Genomic DNA, 23,956 nt, shown 5'->3' with positions numbered 1-23,956 from the left:
TGTTTTGTCAAAATGAAATAGTTTTTATGAATGTGTCTGTAGAAAATATTTTAGACAGGTCTTGAGCAATTGTTTTGATTAAAGATATTTAACAGTTATTTAGCATCAGAATTTGAATCAGAACAAAGCATTTATAATATGGTTTGTTTATCATATGTTAACCACAATATACACCAATGTAAGTGGGCTGAAGAAAAAAACACATTTTGTAAATTTTTTAATCAAATTAGGTAATATTCTGAACATGTTGAATATGAATGTGTATACCCCTGTAAGAAATTTTGTATTCAGTTTTTTCTTTACTGTATTGAAATATGTATAATGTGTTTGTTGACCATATTCAGCCAGCCACCTGTTCCTCCCGCTCCCAGCCACCACAATGCATAGTGAAAGCTCCTCCATAATCAACCTGTGAATCTTTAACTTTACTTCAAACATTTTCAAACCTTTTTTTGTTGCTTGCTGCCCCCTTTATTGTAGACTCACTGGCACATTTTTAACTTGACCGTTATCTCGTATCATTCCAAATGATTTGGAAATATTTGGAATGAACTCCTTGTGAAAAAAGTTTTGTGTTCACTATGAAATCTTAATTTAAGTATATTTTGTGAATATAGGCTGTCTCCGTATTCATGTGAATTATTCAGCCTCTGTTGAAAATCCTTCCAATATAGTTTATGATAGTGCACGATATAAAAAGTGGATATAAAAAGTCTACACACCCCTGTTAAAATGCCAGGTTCATGTGATGTAAAAGAATGAGACAAAGATAAATCATGTCAGAACTTTTTCCACTTTTAATGTGATCTATAATGTGAACAATTCAATTGAAAAACAAACTGAAATCTTCGAGGGGGAAAAATGAAAAATAAAAATCTTACAATTCTGACATGATTTATATTTGCTTCATTCTTTTACATCCCAAGAACCTGGCATTTTAACAGGAATGTGTAGACTTTTTATATCCACTGTAGGTTGGCACAAATTACCACCATACATTAGTTTTCTGCTGATATACAGAAATACAAGCTCACACTCTCATGTATGGTTAACGCTACAGATCCCTTTAATCTCCATCAAGATTCAATTTAACATTTAGCTCTTAGTGTTTTTGCACCAAGAATTTGGAATAATTATCAAGATCATTTTAAATTGAGTGAATTGGTTCCCGTAGGGTAGTGTTTCTTAAGCATTGTCCTGGGCACCCCCCTGCCCTGCATGTTTTAGATCTCTCCCTTCTCTGTCACACCTGATTCAAATGATCAGCTCATTATCAAGTCCTTCATGAACTACATCAGGTATGTTAGGGCAGGGAGAGTTCTAAAACATGCAGGGCAGGGGAGTGTCTAGGAGCAGGGTTAAGAAACACAGCTCTAGGACAATTCAAAAGGATGTTAGGATAACATTTTCATAAAGAATGTGTGGGTGTTTTGAATTGTGTTCATGTGTTTTTGCAAATAATTTGCAAATAATTCTGAAAACCTGTTTTTGGTCATTATGGGGCATTGTATGTAGATTGATGAGGAAAGAAATCCATGTAATCAATTATAAAAAAAGGCTGTACCATTACAAAAATTGGAAAATCTGAAGGTGCCTGAAAACTCTCTGAAAGCATTGTATTCCTCAGCATCCTATTCAAGCATGTTTCAAGTGATTTAAACTGAAACGTTTCATTCTCATCAAGTTCACCAACTACATTTTCTACTTTTTAGGTTCAATTCCTTTTGGATAACAGGTCCTTACTAGCATGCGTTTTCAAGTGGGACTGCAACAAAACATAACAGATATTTAAGGATATCACATACCATTTCACATAATATATTGGCGTTTGATAACAGTTGGCAATTAATTAATTGATTATCTTAGGGGTAAACAACAGTCTTCTAAACCATTAAGGTACCAAATTTGTCTTAACATAATTAACCAAGTGGCCCATAACAGTACAGTAAAAACAAAAAAACAGTTACTTTTTTTCAGCTGAGCTGATTTTCTTTTTTATTCAAAAGAAAAACTCACAAATGGAGTGCATTAAGCTATACATATTCAATATACAGCATTACATATGTATGAGGCGAGTAAGTAGAGACCAGGGCCATAGATCTGACCATGTCCCTTTTGGTTAAACTCTCACTACCATCCTAAGTCAAACCTTTCATCACTCAACTGTCATTCACTTCTATCAACCCCATTTGGGAAACCATGTTCTTCCTTGATCTCCTCATAAATGAGATGAATTCTTTATGGGCAGACACAGAATAAAAAGTGACTAGTATAAGTATACATTTAAATACTCCATGCTCAGTTTTCTCATTTTGGTGCCTTAAAATTCAGTCTGAAATAGGATTACATTCAATTTTATGTATTTATAGTGAATATCTTTACACCAAAAGTTAAAACATGGTGGAAGCACATTTGACAGGTATTATAATTGTACAATTCGATAAATATATAAAATATGCACAATGCAAAGGGGAAAAGCACATATCCATATTATATGATTATTCTATAAATTTGGTTGGTAAACACTATTGGACAGCAATTTTCTAACATTTTTATGCAATAAATGTTAACTGTGTTTCCTAAGATAGTCCACTGTAGAAATCAGCAAAATATGGGTGATTTATACGGTGGAGCATCAATCAATTGTGCAAAGCAAGTGCATTAGGATTTTTAAGAAATGGCAGATATAAACCTAAACAAAATGTGTCAATGTAGGACTATATCATAGGGCACACTGCTAAATTATAAGTGAATCAGAATGACATTTTCTGCAATGTTTTGTACTGAACAACTCTCTGCAACATACAGTATGTCCTATGTAGTCTGAAAACAGTGATGGACATAACACACAGCATCTGAGGTAGGGACACTAATGCTACACTTACAAAACCCTTCCCTCTGGGAGCCAGCAGCCCGTTTAATCTGCTTTGCTAATACAATAGTCTCCTGACCTCCAAGAAAGGAGTAACGGCAGTGATTTGGAGGTGTGCTTTCTGAGCAATATGTATTATGTATGTGGCTTATGAGGAGTTTAAGAATCTGTAGTACGAGTATGGTAAATTTTTACTGAGAGTATCATGCATGGTGTCTATTTTGTATGAAGCAGTTGTGTGTGTCTAAGACAAACACTTGTGTAAATGTCTCATTGAAAAACTAAAACCAGAGATCTGAGGCAATGTTTCCTGGGTTTTTACTTCCTTCAGACCAAATGCCCAGGCCCTGTTGATGGTAAGCAAAACAATAAACTGAAACATAGATTTTTCACTTTTTTGGTTTGATTAAGGCAGCAAAATGTGAAGACTGTGCAAGTATGCTTTTAGAAGGCATTGTATGCAGCACAAATGTATTGTCATCTTTGTCTCACAGATTTATTTGTAGGGTATTGTAGTCACATGCAAACAATCTCAAGGTTATACAAGTTTTGAAGTCGGAACCAAACTCATTCAAATTCCTAACTCACAACCCAATGTGTTTTCCTCTTCATTTGGTTATCTAATATAAATCCATCTAAACATGAGGATTTGGTTCTGTGCCTGGGAAACTTACAAGTGTATCACAGCAATGGAAAAAACAAGAGACACTAATAGTAGTATAAAAACAAAGAAAGTATAAATATAGTCATATAGCAACTTTCATTGAAGTGGATCAGCAGCATGGTAAATTCCCAAAATATGTTATTCTCAACAAAAAACCTCCACAACCACAGATACCCTTCTATATAAGGCACCATATATCCTGCTCATTTTTAAAAAAATCAGTTTTAGATGTTTTTTGTTCATTTGCTCATTACTATTTATGTTTGTTGTATGGCAAGCTCTCTACTCTAATGTGGCACTTTCCCAAGGGACATTTTCAGGTGTACTCTGACTTCCGAATGTAGTTTGATGGGACATAGCCTCGCCTACCCCCCGCCTCACCCAGCCACCACTCGCTGTTGCCATTCATGTCTTGAAACTCCAGGATGCGAATGCGTTGATTGGCAGAGATGCTCAGCTCATTTGCACAGCGAGCGCTAAATGAGTAAATGGCGTAGTAAATCTGGAAAACACAAAATACCTGATTAGTTCTTATATCTTCATAAAATAATGAATGGTATCAAGTTTTTATACTGCCTTGAAACATTTTTTAAAATAGTAATTACTATTTGAACATTTAAATAGTTATGCCAACATAATGAATACCAACATAATGGACAGCACTCCTGTTTAGACCTGAATGCAAAAAAAAATGCTAAAGATAAAGGTTTTTAAAATGTATTCATTTTGCATATTCAAAATACCTTAAGACATTATGTACTCCTTACTGAAAAAACAAATAGCCCACTGGCCCAAAAAATGTGCCTCAGTTGAGGTGACAATGGCTCAATAGGTCCTTAAATCTATATTAGCTGGGCATAAATGGCAGCTTCAGTGTGTTATAACCCTTGCTTTCAGCCCTCCAACACATTTCTTGTTTCCAGTAGATTCAGATTTGACCATATGACAGCAATATTATCATAGAATGAAATATTGCTCATGTATATCCTTAAACCATTTATAATTACTGTTCACAGAACAGTGGAAATTATATGCCCAAATGTTTTATAAAAACGTTATTGAATAATTGATATACCTTGATCAATTTCACAGATGACCCCTATGGTAGAGCAAATCACAAATAATATTAAAGCTGCAAGCAGCATTGAGCAGGTTTCAACATTGTGCCATTATTGGCCTTATTGCACTACCTTTGAGCTGAAAGATCCATAAGCAACATTTATTAATTGATTCTCCAAATGATGCAAGAATTATATTTCTTCAATCATGCCCCCATGTAGCTAAATTCAGACATAGTTCATACATCAGTTAGATTTATAACCCTGATTGTGTGTGCAAAATGTAAATTACACTGAGAAATACAGATAGCGATAACGCCATATAGCCATTATGGCGCCACCTTGTGTTTAAACTGAACTAACTTGCATAGGTTACATCGTCATAGTATTATGGACATGGACATCAAATTATTTTATCATTTGATCAATTCTACATGATATATATTCACATATATCACCACACATGCTTGAAGATTGATTGGTCAATAGTGGCCATATTTTTGTTTGTACTTTTCTGGGGTATGCATTGATAAATGACCTTGGTCTATAGAAAACAAATGTCTTGTCATGCAAACATTGGACATTGGGTTCTATGAGTAGCTTTTGAAGCATTTTTCACATATTGAAAATGGACGAAAATCCATCAAGGCAGAGCTAATGAGTTCCAATGGTAAATATGTTCTTTGTGAGGAAATGGACTCATCCAAAATTGTTTTTGTCTATGTCAATCAGAGTAAGTGGCATGAGCTTGCGAATTTGTCTCAACAGAAGTTGCGACCCTTGTCCCTTTACTACCATAAAAATGTGGGCAAGTTTAAGCAATTTTATCTCACAGGAATTTGCAAAAAACACCCTTTTTTTCCGGAATAATAATAATAGTAAATATATCCGCAAGCAGAAATGGCGGGGTCCTTTACTTCCAGGACCACCATTGCACCCATTTATTCTAAAATCATTGTCCTTCATTCCCCATTAACTCCCAATCATTCAACATTGACCTCCATTCATTCCCCATCGACTTCCATGCGTTCCCCATAGACCCCAATTAATTCCCCATTGCCCCCCATTCATTCCCACTGACTTCAATGTGTTCCCCATAGACTCCCATTGAATCACCATTGACTCCCATTCATTCCCCATTGATCTCCAGTCACTCCCCATTGACTTCAATGTGTTCCCCATAGACTCCCATTGAATCACCATTGACTCCCATTCATTCCCCATTGATCTCCAGTCACTGCCAATTCACTTCTATGCATTCCCCATAGATACCCATTGAATCACCATTGACTCCCATTCATTCCCAATTCACCTCTATTCCCCATTTGCTTCCATGCGTTCCCCATAGACCCCATTAATTCCCCATTGACTTCTGTGTTCCCCATGGACTCCCATGAAATCACCATTGACTCCCATTCATTCCCCACTGACTTCCATTCATTCTCCACCGATATCCATTCATTCCCCATTGACTTCTATGTGTCCCCCATAGAATCACCATTGACTCCCATTCATTACCCATTGACCTCTATTCATTCCTTATTGACATCTATGCGTTCCCCATAGACTCCCATTGAATCACCACTGACTCCCATTCATTCCCTATTGACTTCCATTCATTTCCTATGGAGCCCCATGCATTTGTTGATTATAGCGCCACCATCAGCCTGATCAACAAAATTCAAAACGATGGAAAATCCAAAATGGCGGACTTTATGGGTTCTAGAGGCACATTGTTTCCTAGGTGAAGAGAGACCTGTGGACTGAATTTCAGACCTCTAGGTCAGACCTGCATTCATTCCCCATTGGCCTTTATTCATTTCTTATGGAGGCCCATGCATTTGTTGATTATAGCACCACCATCAGGCCGATCAGCTTAACACATTGTGGAAGCCTTCCTGCCATGGCCTTGAACCCATATCAAGTTTGCTTGCAGTAGCCCTCACTATCTTGCATTAATGAGCATTTGAATTGAAACCAGGCTCAAAGGAATTTTCATTGGCTCATACCAGCCCTTCTGTTAAAGATATGAACAATCCTTACATCAAATCTTTAGATAATTGTCCCAAGATGATATATACAGAGTGGCATGAAGATCGGTGCCGAGCTCTAGTAGAAGATAACTTTTAAGTGTTTTAGACAAAATTATAAATGGCAGAAAATCCAAGATGGCGGACTTTATGGGTTCTTGAGGAAGATTTGTTCCTTAGGTGAAGAGGGACCTGTGGACCGAATTTCAGACCTCTAGGTCATATGGGGTGGAAATGCCAGTGGAGCTTTTGGAGCGACTTAAATTGCTTATTATTGGGCCATCTGGGGTTCAACTGGACCCATAGTCTAATAGATGAGACGGTATACACCTATGGGCAAAGTGGCGTGTCTGGAGCCCATGCCATCTCACAGGAATGTGTCCAAAAAAATGAATAATAATAATAATGCTAACAAAAATAATAGGGCTCCTGAGCCACTTCAGGGGAAGGACCCCTAATGAACTGGAAAAAAAACACAATAGGGTTTCACCAGTGTTCTGCTGAAACCCTAAATATAAGTACTAAATTGTAATTTTGACAAACATTCACAATGAACAATACAAATATTAATTATCAGGCATTTTAAGTATCCAAAATGCACCAAAACCTCTAACTTTTGGTTATTCTGCAAAGCATTTCATGAGTACTGAAAAAGACATTGAAGAAAAACGCAGTCTGCATAAACCTGTGATATCTTAGAGACTAAGAAGTCTTGAAAGTATTTGATAACTGCTATTTTCGTATTAAAACCTTATAAAGAAACATTAATCCAAGGTTGACCCTTCTAGTAGCCAGAGATTCCCAGAAGAAAGATTTTCATCTAACCAAATCTGAAGGTATCTGTAGGAGGGAACACATTGTATAACTGAACCATAAAGGGTAATAATGTTCAAATAATCTAGATGTTCATTTTGGGTCTATGAGAATGAAATCTATTTAGTTTCACTTGCATTTCGTACCAACTTTATATGGGGAATTATGTAGAACTTAGAAATCAAACAATAAATATGCAAATGCTTGAGCAAGAGACGGGGCAGCAGGGTGCAGTACTGTGTAATAATTACAGCATAGTAATTGAAATGACCTTTGCTCTCAGTCATAGATATCATTTATAAAGAAAGTGAACAACAAAGGACTGGATATTGAACACTGGGGAAAAACTTGCTAGCATTCAAACCTGGTTGTTATCGCTCTCAATGAGCGTTCATTTGGAGTTACTGTGTGCTAAGGCTACTCCAGTATGACTGAAATCAACTAATCCATCTATCAGCATGTTGCTCTGAATAAGCGCTTTGGCTAAGTTACTTAAATCAAAATGATATCTGAAAAACATCCAAAACAATGTGTTGTAATTTTGCTGATGGGCTATCATCAGAACATTTTGTGGCAGCAATAATTCAATACGATAGCGTAATCTAATGTTTAATGTATAAGCACTCTTTGCAGTGCCATTGTTCTCAGCTCCATTTAAACATTTGGAATTGCAGGAAATTATATTCAAAATTAAAGGCATTTATATAAGCACCTGGTAGAAATGTGTACAATTACAATAAACTTTTTAAACATTATCAAAATAAAAGAGGGGCCTCTAAAAGTCTTATTGCCACACCGCCTTTTTTTGATCTAGAAAAAACCCTCTATTGTAGTTAATGCAAAGTAGGTAAACATTAAGCACCTTTTATTTCACAAATGTTTTAGTTTTGAAGTTCCACAGTTGCTTTCTCTCATGACTTCTTTCATGGGTAATGTAACGTAAGGCATATATGGAAAGCATTGTTTAAATTAAAAGGGATGCTGTTGAAAGTGATCTAATTGAAAGAGGTTTACCCAATAGAATACTCAAACATTAATTTAACTATTTTACACTTCTTTTATAACAGATTTTCTCATCGCCATAGTATAGGTTGTACATACCTGATGACCGTCGAGCTCAGCCTCTAGCTTCAGGTCATGTTCAGATTCCACTTCGGGTTCCATAAACTCATCCCTCAAGTTTGGGGACCTCCTCTGTCCACCACAGTCGCCATTCCGTTGATAAGTGCCAAAAGCCGCTTCAGTTTGGCCACATCTCTGAGAAGGACCGAAACAGTTGTTTCTGTGCAAAGGTTCTGTTTCTGAAGTGACTGACAGCTCCTTGAGATTGGTTGGTGTTGTGTGACTTGTGTTAAACGAGTCCCTGTGATTATTGTAGTGTCGGTAGGTGGGATCTGCAGTGTCTCTTAGATTGGTGGGGTGTCGGTACACGGGGTCCAACAGGTCCTGATGACCAGAGGGATTTCTGGTGGAGTCAGCTTGATTGCAGTTGGGTGAGTGAGCCTCTCTGTGATGGGCTCTTCGGGAGAGGGTTGGATCCTTGGTGGGGTCTAGGGAGGAGTGAGGTGAGGAACGGCTAGGTGGAGAGGTAGTGGAGAAGCTGACGGCAGCCGTTTCTTGGTTAAAGGTCAGTGTACTGTTACTGTTTTGGCGGGAGAACACTGGGGAGGAACCCCCGTAGCCTGACTCATTGGAGGACTGACTCTCAATGGAGACATCGGAATGACTCCTACGTGGGTTGTAAGGTTTCAGGAAGGAACTGTAAACAAATCCCTTGGAGACTGCAGAGAGAGAAACAAAATTACAGTTTGCAGTCTAGGATTTTGGGATCGAAACAAGCAGTAACATGTTAAGGTCAATAGCAACATTAACGTTAGTAAACATTTGAATTTGACCAAAAAAATTTTGCGTCTACTAGGAAGCTGAAATGTGACCTCTGCAACCTATACCTACCCCCATTATCAATGAGCCAGCGGTTGTTGCTGCCCATGGGGTCCTGCTGCTTGATAACACCAACTATGTCTCCCTCTAACACAGAGATATCCAACTCCTGGGCCGCATTGAAGTTCCTCTCTGCCTGAAATAGCTTTTCTGGACCGTACCGAGCCAATAGTCCTGTTCTCTGCTCGTCTGTCTGCAGGATGTAGTTTGGCTAAGACATCGAGAGAGAAAAAGCCATTCAACACCATTAGTATTACACTACATGTCTGGTCAGTGGACCTGTATTCAGAATTGCATTTATTCGCTAAATACATTTACCCAGAATGAGAGTACACACAATCTGTAAAAGAGTATACACAATCTGTAAAAAATCACATCTAGTTTGGCTCACCGGTCCCTGCAACTGCCTTTTGGAAGTCTGTTTCTCTAGTGTCTTCTTTTCAAAATGCTTGCGTGTGGATGTGTTGGGTGGTAGGTTCTCTGGGCAGAAGCTGAAGCTCTGTAAAAGCTGGAGGACTCTACCATACTCCTCCTGGAACAAAGATATCAGGTTCCCGTCATTGCCGCCAATGCCTGATAACTGAAGACAGAGAAAGACACAATTGACAAGTGAAAACAGCCATAGGTATTAATGCCACAACTAACTTCTGTTTGCTAATAAGACATTGTTTTACTCCCGAAACAGACGAAGATCAAGATTTCTTCCCGACATCCGACTGAAAACGATCGAACGCCAAGACACATACATACAGAGCTACAGGTGAGTTCTGTTGCGTTATTACAAATAACAAACATTAAGTGTCAGCGATGGCTGAGATAAAATGTGAGTTTCTTCATTCATCCTCAAGTTAGGATGTTTTTATGCCTCTTCGCATATCAACAGTTGAACAGGTATGGTACATCATTAGCTAACTTGGCTAAATCATGTTTCCTATTGAATCAGGAAGTGTTTCTTTGTGTAACGTTATCCACATCATGTGCGATAGCTAACTCTTGGCAGTAACATTTTCTGTTGATAGCTAGACTAGCTAAACCTGCATTTGTTTCAATTCCGTTATTGGGGTGTCTTTGTGTAACCTCAAAGTTCTTAGTTAGCCTGTGTGTCTTATGCTGCTGTAACACTTGCAACTGTCCGTTTTTCTAAACCTCTTTTCTAAATATTGCTTTCAGATCATGATTTTTTCTGTAGTTTTGTTCCCAGAGGAGGATGACTGTGTGGCAGTAGTTCCACGCCGGTGGCTCAATGGGGGGCTACTGGCCATCACCCAGCGCCCTTTACTAAAATTCAATACTTTACAGCCTTTCTGAAATTACATGTATAAGGCAGTTATCTTTATTTCACTATTAAACTATTGTCATTTCTTTGTGCTTTTTAGCTTCAGATAAACTTATTTCTTAAAAGAATGTCTAGCTGAAGGCACAAGGCCAGCTATAAGGACATTTTCATCAGGACTATTCTTCAAAGTAAGTTATTTTGTACATGTCTATTAGATTCTTGTGGTTAATTTATTATATTTTCTACTAAACATGTCAGACCATTGAAGTACAATGATTACTGTATTACAGGAGCAGTAAGGAAGAATCCTTCCAACCAGGATGCCACTGACGAGGCTGTCCAGAACCAGATCACCAGGTACCTGAAAGGGGCAGCTGACCGTGCAGATGGGAGAAGACGTCGCGGAGGTACCAGGGACCTGCTCTGAATATGTATGACACAGCTCCAGCACAAAACCACAATGCCACAGTGCTTGGATTTCAGCCCTTGCTTATTTAGTATTGTATTATGTTTATTTGTATTTTTTCATATTCAAATACTGTGATTTTTCTTTTATTATTTGTTGCTGGACAGATGTATATTGCACATGCTTAGATTTTTTTGCACATTTGCACGTTTATTTTGTAAGCATCTTGCACTATTTGAAATACATTTACATTTAATTCAGTTCATTGTTGTTTGTGATATGACCAAAATCTGATTATATATAAAACCTAATATTGGGCCATGAGGCATCCCGCTGGGTTTTGTGCGAAAAAGCAGCTTGCCGCTGATCAGGGTATTGTTAGAAGGCATTGTAATGCAAGTGGCCCGACCGCAGCACGCGCTATGAAATAAGCATACCGCAGCCGGCGCCCTGCTGGCCAGACGCTTTGGCGGCTGTGGCGGCAGAAAGCTAGTGGGCCACCAGTGGGCCACTTGCGTGTGGCCCACTGGTGTAGTAGGGGTTGTGAATTGAAGATCTACCATTTGGGAGCTTACTGGGGGGACAGCTAGGAACATTTGTGCAAAGGAACGTAAACTTCGTGATAATTAAAAATATAATCTGACTCCATATTGTTTTTAAATTGTTATGGAATTCCTTGAACTAATGTACATTTTAGAAATGTCTGCTTTTTTATTACCTGGTATGTAATTCTGGTCTTTGTGACATATCTGAATGATATCAGTGGATCATGGGGTCCTATGACCATCTGTTAATCTGCCTAAACCAATAAGGGTATCTGTTCTTTGTTCATCAGGAATGTGGCTAGCTGTCTGAGAATGACTTTTACATTGTTCCCCTACCCCCTTGAGAGTAAACACCTAGAGGAAGACAAGTGGTAGCAGGAAGGATAAGGAACAGATGTCTTTAGAGAATTAATAAGCAGTATCTTGCCACATCCCTTTTAACTGTAATAAATACTGACTGTTCTATGTTTTCCTCAGAGATTCCACACAGGTTTATTTTGTAAGCTTTTGACGCATCTCTCCCTGCATTAAAACATCTCTGTACTTACATAAAAACGAGGACAGTTCTTAGTAAAGGTAGCTACTCTATTATCACAAGCCGAACATTAAAAGGTCATCTGTTTCACAGGCTACACGAATCCTCAATGCTTCTCTTCAGTCAAGTACAGAAGACAATTGGTCGTGTAGCAACCCGGACTCAGGGACGACCAATGTTGTGTTTTTGCTTATATATTTCAGCACCCATAAGGTGTAGGTCGTTTAACACGAACCGTACAATAAGATGGCGTGTGTTCCTGTGGCTACACAGAATGTTACGAAACCCATTACTCAGGGATGACAAGTCAATGGCATGTGTTCCTGGGTCTAACCAGACTACTTTGAAATCCAGGGAAACAGGGAAAGTCTGGTCGCTTAGACTTACTTATATGTATGTAATTATCAGTATCCCTACGAACTCGAGTATGAAGATGAATGAGGAATGCCGTCATAATCACTATTTCAAAGTAGCTAATACAATATATTCCAATCAAATAATAAAGTTACAATATCAAACATAGTTACATACCAACAATATGCAACTTCCTCGCAAACCGTATCTAAATCTACTAATTATACCATAGGTTTCTAAAATACACAAGTTAGCACGTTAACACTGACTCCTAACTCGTTAACCGACATGTCTGGAGGTCTCTTCAATAAAAACAAGCTTGTAAACAGGAATACAACACCACATGTTGGGTGTCGGGAGGTCTCTTTAACGAGAACAAACTCAAATAACTTTTTGGAGATATGGCAATTTATCCTAAAAGCAGACATATACAGCTCTGGAAAAAATAAAGAGACCACTGCACCTTTTTCTTTCCTTTCCGTAAAAGTCGAAAAGGATGGTTTTGAGTGAGGAACAGAAGGGTACAATATAAGAGACCACTGAAAATGGAATGCTTCTGTTACTCCCTCTAAACGTTTTGGCAAGGAAAGAAAAAGGTGCAGTGGTCTCTTTTTTTTTCTGGTGCTGTATAAAACACTCCGCCTAATTATAATTAGCATTACTATACTTTGGCAAACACAATGAACACAACGGCCAGGAACTCCTACTTTGATTTTCCCAGTCGTGCAACACAGACAAACATTCTCCATTGCTCTTGTAAAATTGTACAATAAAGCAAATCAGCCCTTTATGGGGAACAAGGGAAATCCAAACACTACAGATAAATGGTCACAATATCATCCTTTTAGTTACATTACAGTCTACTCAGTTTCACACCTCTCCAGGTGAGCTCAGGAGGGTGGGGGCTGATGGCCCACACCTAGAGTTCCAGATCTTTAGAGATGCAAATGTTATGCAAGACACCTGATAGAGCTGTACATTTGCCAGGTGTCAGTATAGCCTCTTTTCTCTATCCTGAACACATCCTCTTTTGCCACTGGCCGTTTTAATAGTTAATTTGCCATTCGTGAATTACATTGATACAGTTAAACTGAAGAACGTTTCTTACTAAGTTTATCTCCACCACAAATACCGTGTATGTATGGCGTTTGCCACTGGCCGTTTTAACAGCACAATAGCCAGTAATAAGGTTTACCGGTATCTACTAACTTACTGGAATAGTCATAAGAATTGAGCAATTTCTAGCGAGTCTGCCAAAGCTATTGAATTTTATGGCATAAGAACGTATTTTTTTCTTTCATGGCAACTTTTACATCAAGTGAAAAGACAAGAGAATCGTGGAATCTACCAGAAATAATTAATAAATGTCGTTGTAGAAATTTTTTTTATCCACTGTATGTACTACAAGTACGTACTTCATGGATGATAGTGAAGTATGTACCATTTTGGATAGTAACATAGTATGCCATATTGGGACCGATTGGGACATACCTCTTCATAAAATTGCGTCCTGACATTAGATAATTTTTTCACACATTGATGTCACAAGAAGTTAGACACCATTAAACATTGTGTCGAACTGTTTCTGTGGTGGTCTTTCCCCCACAAATAGAATCTATGAACATTATGCATTTTGACAATTGTTGTTTTAACAGTTTATTAGCCAGTAATAGGCCTACTAGCATCTACTTACTACTTGGAATAGTAATAAGAACTGAGACTTCTTCAACTGAAAAGACAAGACAATCGTGGAAACCCTTCCTCTTTTACTGGGCAATGGGTTGTGATCTATAGGCTATTACCACAAAAAGCATGCACAGATGCGTACTTCGAAATTCCACCAGAAATAGTTGCAATATAAAGTAAACAGGTTTATTTTTGGCTTAACGTTGCTACTGAAGGTTGCAGCCCGCAAAGGTTTTGTCTACGGCGAGGCTCGAACTAGGGCTGTCACAATATCAGATTTTCACTACATGATTATTGTGGCCAAAATAATTCACGGTTACAGTCAAATTAATCTTCAACTTTGTTTAATGTGTTTTTTTTTATATGGAGTTGGAGAGAGTTTGTAACCATTACTGTTACATAACCATAACTAAAAAGAACAATTACATTTAATGGACAGTGAAAAGGCAACCAGATGAACTGATAAACAAAAGATCGACAAGGCCTAACACCAAGAGGAGTTCTTGGAAAAATACAAAACCTTTTTTTTGCCTAGTGAGTAGCCTACAAAAAGGCGTAGTTTAGGCACATAGTTTAGGCACATGCATCGTAGTTTAGGCACATGCATCGTTGGTCCATGAATAAGCTATGGAAAAACCGAGAGGCATTTTTTGGAAAGAATTATGTGAATAGACACAAAAAACAGTGCGTCTTTGTGGATCACTCCTGGGGGTTCTAGTGGGGCTAACGAGTTGATTTCAATGTCAGTGCTGACTCTTCATTTCCTAAGTGCTGCAACATTTTCCAACAACATTCTTGCACCTCTCGTATGGAAGCAAACCATCCTTCTCCAGATTTTTTTCTAATTTCAGGACTTCAGACTGTTACAGCCTGGTATTGTTTAATCCAGTATGCACCACAACACTGCTTTTACTTCAGCTTGAAAGTCAGCTCCTTCAGCTAAAGAGTTTGTAAAAAGTTTTCACAAACCATCACTGCAATGAAATGGTCTTCCACAACGACAAAGAACATGCTGCAATTTTAACACTTCTTTGCCATGGTTTTATATTTTTTTTCAGAGCATGATCAAACTCCTGGTATGAGGGATCCATTTCCCTGTGTGTACTGAGCGTGTTTGTTCACATTTAAGGAAGTCTTCTCATTAAAAATTCAGAAAAGATGGTAAAATAAATAAAACAGCAATGATTAAAACAAAATAATAAAACTGTATATAAAATAAAGTACAACAGATGTGAGCTCGCTTCCATGTGAAAGGGGCATGTCTATTGTGTTGGATGTGTCTACTATGTGCTGTGTAGTTCTGTGTCCATGTTTAAATTCATCAATACCATTTTGTAGGCAGAACACATTGATTTACATAGACACACACACACACTTACCTGTAGCAAGGGCTTTAGTTCTCCTAGTGTTAGCTTCGTAAAGTCTTTCTGGGCCTGAGCAAAGGCTCTCACACAGCCTGTGAACAGGTCTTCAGCGGCACGGTAGAACTTGGGCAGCTCATCCAACAGCTGGGCATTGAGCGCCTCGTAGTTGTTGCGTGCTGCCTGCAGCTCCTCCTGAACACGGCGTTCTTTGAGTCGCTCAGCGCGCTCCTTACAGTTGTCATAGTCCAGCAGCTTGTCAAAACGCTTCTGGATGAGCTTGTGGGGCCCAGCAAACATGAGCAGAAGCTGGGTGAGGGGGAAGATTACCAAGGCCTCTGTCCGTTCCTTCTACTCGTGCGCACACACACACACACAGAAAATGCAGTAATATTTTAGTTAGTTTACATTATTATTATCCTGTATAACGGTCTTATAATTAATAGAACAGAATAGAATGTAAACACTCACAAAGTGGGCGAACTGCTTGTCACTGATGGAACGGTGGGCTCTCTGAAATTGTTCAGGGTCCAGTTGGCTTCGGTCTGTGTAGATGTCACAAAAACTGATGGCAGCCAGCACTTTCACTGAGGCCGATTCCTATTGGACAAAACACACACACCGCAGTTAACAAAGTGGTCTAGAAAATGTCATGATGAAGAATGACTGCCTTGAACCACATATATTAAATATTAAATAGAAGAAATGGGACTAGAAGAAGCTTCAGACACTCTTTGAAGTGGTTGAAGAGTTTCAGATTTCGTCAGAAATCTGGTTCATTTATTGTACTTTTTGGTCAGACCAGAGCTGAAAGCAGGGACCTGGAAATGTAGAGGCTTATCATTTACCCGAATGTGCTGCAGGTAAAGCGAGATGTCCCTGATGAAGGACTTGATTAGTCTTTCCTGGAGTCTGAACCTCTTTTCTGCCTCATCAAATGCCTCGTCTTTTATCTGAGGAAGAGGAGGTGGAGAAAATTCAGCATGTACAAACTAGTTATGCCAGTGCAAATGTAAGGGAACAGACAGGTCAGAAAGCAATGCTATGTTACTCAAATTAAGGGAACACATAATCATCACAGTATAACACCAAGTCAATTAAACTTCAGGGATATCAATCTGTCCAGTGAGGAAGCATAAGCGATTGTGAATCAATGTCACCAGTTTTGATGCAAAAGAAAGTGACAACAGGTGCACTGCAGAACCCCACAGCTGTTGGCGGGTTTTCGTGGGTGGTGTGGATGATGCTTCTCTATTGGTTATCCATTTTTTGTCTCAGTTTGACTACAACTAATATTGTTCAGCCTTTCTTTCCAACACAAAGTTATTGTGGACACCCACGAAGGACAGTGGCTGATGAATCTCCGATCGCATACTACATACGTACTGCAAGTAGCCTACATACTTGGTTAGTGATGAAGTACATACTGTTTAGTATAGTAAAATAGCGTGCCAGTACTGGGATGGATTGAAACATATTACCTCGTCATGAAATTGCGTCTCAAATTTTCATTTTGTTGCATATTAATAAACAAAACGCAAGCAAACAAGTTAATTTATATAACACAATTCCTTCATAGAAGCAATTCAATGTGCTTTACAATGAAAAGAAAAATATAAAAATGCCATGATTTAATATTTAGCTAGAAACCATTAAGAATTGTTTTAAACTGGCTAACATTTCTTATGAAGTTTACTTCCACCACAAACAGCATCTGTGAACTGTATGGCTTTTGCCACTGGCAGTTTTAAAAGCTTACAAGGCAGTAATACTAGTACCTTACTACTTGTAATAGTCATAATAATTGAGCCCATTCTAGCAAGACTGAAGACGAACTTCACACTTCCATGTCATGTCATGGCACAACAACATTGGTTTTAGTATTCGCTAGCTAGAAAGCAAATAACCTTAACTTGCTCTCCAGCTAGCGAATAATTATTTATTATTGCTACATCTAAAATGCTGCGTGTGTATGCAAAGTTTGCAGGGCCATTGTTCTCAGCTTCATGGGACATTGTTTAGAATTTCAGGAAATTAGCTTTAAAATAAACATATCCTTGGAGGGTTTGTAGAATTTCAAGACATTTTTAAAAATATTATTAAGATAGGGAACCCCTTTATCTCCAAACCTCCATTTGGGAAATTTGGGAAATGGAGGTTTGGAGATAAAGGAGTTTCAAGAGGTAGGCTACAGTATGATGCTGAGGCTTTGGTGATGAGTTGTTCTGTGACACAAAAGGAAATTTATTATTTCAGCAGGTAAAAAACAGGCTTGGCTGGTGAATTTTTTCATCTACCAGTTCCCTTGATAGACGAGCCAAAAAGTTTACTTCGGATACTGGTGCTGTTGCAAGAAGTTTTCTCCCAGTAGTCTCAAGAGCATGGATGAGATACCAAGAGACCAGCCGTTACACGAGAAGAGCTGGACAGGGCCGTACAAGGGTATCAACCCAACAGCAGGACCGGTATCTGCTCCTTCGTGCGAGCACTGTCAGAACCCTACAAAATGACCTTCAGCAGCCTACTGGTGTGCATGTTTCTCACCAAACTGTCTGAAACAGATTCCATGAGGGTGGCTTGAGGGCCTGACGTTCTCTAGTGGGACCTGTGCTCACAGCCCAGCACCATGCAACTCAACTGGCATTCGCTAGAGAACACCAGAATTGGCAGGTCCGCCATTGGTGTTTCGTTCTCTTGACTAATGAGAGCATGTTCACACTGAGCATGTGACAGACGTGAAAGAGTCTGGAGACGGCGTGGTGAACGTTATGCTGCCTGCAACATCATTCCCCATTCTGGGGAAAACTATGATTTGTCCCCCCCAATATATAAATGTAAACATAACTATGTAATTTCAATAATAGTAATAAGAAGCAATGAAAGCATTTGCGCTGATTATAGACACTTAATAGCGTGTTTAAGCTAAAAAAATTACGACACCCCCTGGTTTGATCTAGCTAGCGGTTAGCTGATGTTTGCTTGCAAGCTACAGTAACATCATCCAGCTTTTGCAGCTGTTTGAATTCCAGCCAATAAGAGAAGCTTGCAGTGCAGTGTATGTAGTGTTCCTTAGCAGGCAAGGTGACAGTGTTCATGTCTACCGTCTGAAAGGCACTCAATGCACGTAGCTAATGTGAGGCTAATCCAGTACATTTGTTTTATGTTGGTAGGGTTCACACACAATAGCTGAATTTGCAGAGCTACAGTAGCAAGCAAACCGATGGTGCAAACTAAAACAGTATTACAGCACTACTTATGGTGTCCCCCTCAAAAACTGCTCGAGAACATTTTATGTAATTGTCCCCTCCAAACTTGATATCAGATTTGAGCCCCTGAATGTACAGTAAAGATTATGATCATTAATATATTTATATTTCCTACATGGAGTCCCGATGTGTGATTTAAGTGTTCCCTTATTTCTTTTGAGCAGTGCATATCGCAAATACCACTCATTCCATTTACTACAACAGGCAGTAGGAGTAGAAGGAGGAGGAAGTAGAAGCAAAGGGAGCAGCATCAACATAAAAAGCCATACCTGAGGAGAAATCCCAGTGAGGTGTTTGAGGTGGCTGCTCACGCGATTAGACTTCTTAATGATTGAGTGCATGCTCAGCTTGGAGATCTTGTCAATCAGACTGTCCTCATCGCCTTTCCTGTACTTGACCACTGTGAAAAGGAGAGGACACCTAGTTGAAGAATTGTTGCTCAGTACATTCCTAAACTACAGCAAGGGTCGTGAAATTCATTTGGATCTAGTTTGCAGATGTATCCTACCAAGGTCCTTTCTCCTCTTGTATTCATTGATGTTAACGTTGATCTCTTTGATTGACAGCAGAGCCTGGGACAGCAGCGGCCTGTCGTGGTGGGACTCGGGGGTTGCACTTAACAGCTCCATTAGCAGCAATGGGTATCGCATTACCCTCTGTACTGGTTTGATTAGGAATGATCCCAGGTTGATGTAATTTGTCTTACCCCTGGAAGATGAGGGGACCACAAGGGAGGACAAATGGGAAGGGACAGAGATTAAAAGAACATTTGAATGTGAGTGAGAGATGCTTTGGAACATCCGCCAATTAGGGAAAAGACAACCAAGAAGCTTGCCATACCTACCAACTCTTGACAATGTGTAACCTGACACATTCATAGCCAAGTGATGCAGAACAGCAATGACACTGCACACATGTCTCCCTTGTGCTGACATATCCACACAGAGCCCAACTTATGACAACTTACAGACTAAGGGCAATATGCCTGAGATAAAACAGTGGAACACATTCTCACATTTTGTTTACAATGCTTATACTACTCTATGTGGGGCATTTTTCCAGTTACAAGCACATGTGTAGAGAGCATGCTGTTCATATAATATGAAATAAGTAGTAGGAAAAGTGATTTTTTTTTTAAGATGGCTGTTTGAGGGGCGAGAATGATTGTGAACCCTTAAGGATTTTCTCAATTTCTGTAACTCATTAGTAACAGAATGATGAATGATGATTGGAGTAAATTTATTCTGAACACTAATTAATCCTGATTAAGAAAACAATGAATGAATCATGATTAATGATGAGTCCGAAGGATTGAGAGAAAAAAAAAACATCATAACATCTTACCATTAACAGTATTTATTTGTTTATTAGTGATTCTTGCTCATCGATAATCATGGCAGAATCCAGATCATTCATCCATCATCAATCCAAAACATACTATTTATTCTTACAATAAAAGTGACTTCAAAATATTGCCCAAAATTAAAATGAACCAGGTTCACATAATTTTTCAGACAGAGAAATTAAATATTGGCTAGAACTAAACTCAAATATATAAGCAGCTTTATTTATCTAATCAGCTCTATTATGAAGATCTGACCAAATGTAAGCATAAAGGGTTCATATACTTTCTCCCACCACAGTCTGTGGAGATAGAATCAACATGTGCCAGGTCACCACAGAATAAAAACATCAACATTTATTTGCTTACTGTTAATTCATTCTAGGAGGAAATTCCATGTAAGCAACTTTGTGCAAGAGTTAAAGAATGACAGATAGGAAAAGCCATTTAAAGCACAGACAGCAAAGCAAATGACGTTCCAAATATTGTGAATTTTAAATAAAATGTCTAATGCATTTCTTAATGGAGTTGTACTTATGGTACTGTAGGTACAAGGATTAAATGATTGCCATTTTACTTGTCTAGAGACTGTTACTCCTGTACACCACTAGATGGCATTACGTCTTCTTAAGGACCAACAACTAACATTTCACTTCACCAAAAGCAGTCACAATAGTAAACATGAACACACAAGCACATTGGGTCAACACGAAACTTTGTCTTGGTGCTTTCCCTCAAACACTTTAGGTGCGGTTGATTTAACTCAGTACATCAGAACCGGTAGAAAAGTCTAATATTTGAAAGCCCAACTCCCCTGGAGGCTGAGGTGAGCTAAATCAAATGCACCAAAGTCTAATGAGCACTCACCAGCTGTAAACCATATATACCACATATAGACAAAGGTTATTAGGGGGTTAGTGAGCCATAGGCATGCAATCTTGTGGATTCTCATGCAGATACCATGGCAACACTCTTTAGGGAGACTTACCATTCACGATACACAGCCCTGGGATGGGGAAGAAGGTTGGAGAAGCAGAAGGAGGAGCAGAGGGAGAAAATAACACACACAGCATATGTTACAGAGCTGGGCCATAGAAAATATGACCTATACTGTACCTTTCATGTCTACCTGCATAGTCAGTACATTAAAGTGTGAAGGATGGGTCAATTTGCCCCTAGACACTTATTAGTAATCTAGTAATGAACCAAATACCTGTGTGCAATCTAACTGGGTATATAACAGTTTTTTTCTGATAGATGTACAATGGACCAGTCACATATGGCTGCAAGATCACAAATGAGCCTGACAATGTGGTTAACATGATGTCATGTTCTACGTAAAAATACCAAGCATTATATTTAAACATCTTTTTTTTTTAACTAAAGGTTTAAGATTGGATTTCTTATGAGTTGTATTCTTCTAATTCAGGCATTTATCATAACATCAAGGATGAGTTTAAAATATTAGTTACCAGAATATAAGCTGTTTAAGAAATATGTTTTACTACTCAATTACTTTAAAAAACTGTCTAATGCTTAATCAAAGTCTGTTGCCATGGTCCATGTAGCTCTTTGCACAAAACAAGATATTAGCTGATATTAACACTCACATTTTCATGTGCAAGTACACAACCCACAAAACACACACAATAGACAAAAAAACTAAATGCTGTCTAGATTTAGTGGAAGTGAGTACTTGGGACTAGAAACATGGGACTAGAGACTGCCAATAAACTGACAGAAAACAAACAGTAATTAAAATAGTGTACATATAGTTAACTGAACTTCAAGCTTGCTTGCTACACCTGTAGACATGGCAATTGTGAAGAAAACTCAGCCAAGCTGAGCATGGTATCTATCTTCAAACAATGCCTTCACCAGCAGTGTAGTTCTAGTAGATAAACAAAATGGTGTTATTCCTAGTCTCAGCTGAAAGACTGGGAGAAACCAGTCTGTAGATGTGAAACTAGGCAGGGCACATTCTTCAACTCCACATGACTAAAAACCTACTAGGACAGAAAGGATATCTTACACAACAGATTACACATACTGTACAAGCTGTGTGAATGTGTCTGCCTGTGTGTCTAACTGCGATCTCAATATCTAGTACAGAAACGTGACATAACAGCCACTTTCTATACAGATTCATTTAAAACAGTATAATATTGATGTCATCTTTCTATAAAACATTATTCAACAATGCTTCACAAAAGATTTAGTCTATTAAAAAAAAACATAGGAGGCAATCCACATTTTCTATTGGGAGAAATCTGACCCACTGTGGAAGGCCTACTGCTCCACAACTGAATAACCCAGTATAAAGTATGCAATATTTCAACCTTGGAATGAGGTGACATTTCTACGATGTTAGTTTAGATTGCTTTACCTTTTTCAAGAAACTTGGGCATACATATTATCATTGCATTTATGGTATACACATATACATAAATCTATATGTTACAGGTCACTCGTGGTTTGTCTTATGATTTGAAGAGACCCATGCACTCACATGCAGTCAAAACAGAAGGTTTGTCTTCCAGTTCAGATACAAGATAGAGTAGTACCATAGTAGTCTGAGTAAACATTATTTTGTTACCCTTTAAATTATGTCAGCACGTGAACCAAAAACAGGTTTTAACCAAACACAATTGAAAGGATATTCTGACAAGTGATCTTAATCTAAAGCAGTTTCCACCATTTTGTTTTCTGCTATCCTATTACTTCAAAAGAGGGTCATGGAAAAAGGTGGTTGAGAGCTCAGTTGTCAATTTCATTTCAGTCAACTGCGCTCAGTCTATGAATCTGACTAAATCAGAACTACTCTGATATTTATTATTTTAAATTGGAATTCACTTTAAGCTTGATAGCTATAATGGCACTATCCAGATTCTTCTCTAAATCTCAAGACATCTTATTAGATCTGAAATAATTGGATTGGCCTAAGCAAAGTGGTGGTTACACACAGATGGTATTCAATCCATATTGTTTACTACTAATTACTGTGCACAAGGCACTTTTGTAGAAAAATCTATACAAGTGCCCAAGGTGGTAGGAGTTTCTAGACCTGCTCTTTTTTTTTGTTTGGTAGTTACCTGAGTTTCTCAAGGCAGTCCAGTACGTGTTTCTGGATGCCCTCATCCTTCTCGTACATTTCCAGGAGAGAGATGGAATCATCGTGATTCTGACAGTAGATCTTGTACACCTCCTCAAGCTCGGTCTTAAAGTCCAGGAACACCTTTCCTGAAAAAAAACAATAGAACAATCCCACTGTCATTCTGTTGTTCCTCATTTCAATTTTTTTTCTAAATAATTAAACTGGCTCAGTTAAAAAACGAACTGAGTAGATTTATATATTAAAAAAAGGTTGTGTGATGGTCATAGCGGAAAGTAGCCTAATGGATGCAACAATTAGTCATACTTCTTTTGTTTTTAATAGAACAAATGTCAAACAAGGGGTCAGCACTGGAGGGTTGTGTGTAGCTGTGCAAGACATTTTGAGTGTTTAAAGGAGAAAGACCAACCAACCAGTAAAATCTGATCCCGCTTCATAATTGAGGCATGGTGCCGACATCTTCAAAAAAACCTCCCCAGACTATGGAGTCAGGAGTTTAGTGTCAATGACACTAGGTCATTAAGTCAATATGTTTGCTATCAAGTCAGCATTACCAATGGAGTCTGTGTCCTGAAGGCTCTTAAGAAGGCGACGGGAGAGGTCGATCACAGAGCTGATATTGCCAAAGAGACCATCAAAGTCTACGTTCTGCACCTTTAGAAGGAACAGATGCACAGAATTATTTACTTCATTGT

The 23,956-nt window shown here is 38.5% G+C and overlaps 1 protein-coding gene across 5 annotated transcripts in view; it reads right to left on the bottom strand.

Moving 5' to 3' along the window:
* Positions 1 to 1,963: 1,963 nt before the first annotated feature.
* The window catches only part of dnmbp (dynamin binding protein), a 122,807-nt gene continuing 100,814 nt past the window's right edge, over positions 1,964 to 23,956 (bottom strand). For 4 of the 5 annotated variants that reach the window (XM_010897567.4, XM_010897564.4, XM_020046634.2 and 1 more), the window contains 12 exons: positions 23,816 to 23,915; positions 23,242 to 23,389; positions 21,138 to 21,155; positions 19,316 to 19,515; positions 19,077 to 19,207; positions 16,390 to 16,494; positions 16,013 to 16,141; positions 15,560 to 15,892; positions 9,770 to 9,958; positions 9,391 to 9,589; positions 8,539 to 9,218; positions 1,964 to 4,038 (listed from right to left, as the gene is read on the bottom strand). In XM_010897567.4, coding sequence (XP_010895869.2) covers positions 3,853 to 4,038; positions 8,539 to 9,218; positions 9,391 to 9,589; positions 9,770 to 9,958; positions 15,560 to 15,892; positions 16,013 to 16,141; positions 16,390 to 16,494; positions 19,077 to 19,207; positions 19,316 to 19,515; positions 21,138 to 21,155; positions 23,242 to 23,389; positions 23,816 to 23,915 — 2,418 coding nt within the window. In that variant the 3' untranslated portion in view covers positions 1,964 to 3,852. The remainder of the gene's footprint in view (positions 4,039 to 8,538; positions 9,219 to 9,390; positions 9,590 to 9,769; positions 9,959 to 15,559; positions 15,893 to 16,012; positions 16,142 to 16,389; positions 16,495 to 19,076; positions 19,208 to 19,315; positions 19,516 to 21,137; positions 21,156 to 23,241; positions 23,390 to 23,815; positions 23,916 to 23,956) is intronic. The other variant, XM_010897568.4, reaches the window with a different exon arrangement.

Source organism: Esox lucius, chromosome 5 (genome assembly GCF_011004845.1).
Source record: "Esox lucius isolate fEsoLuc1 chromosome 5, fEsoLuc1.pri, whole genome shotgun sequence".
Taxonomy (NCBI): domain Eukaryota; kingdom Metazoa; phylum Chordata; class Actinopteri; order Esociformes; family Esocidae; genus Esox; species Esox lucius.
Note: the sequence above shows the minus strand (reverse complement) of the source record. Positions and strands in the feature narration are given on the sequence as shown.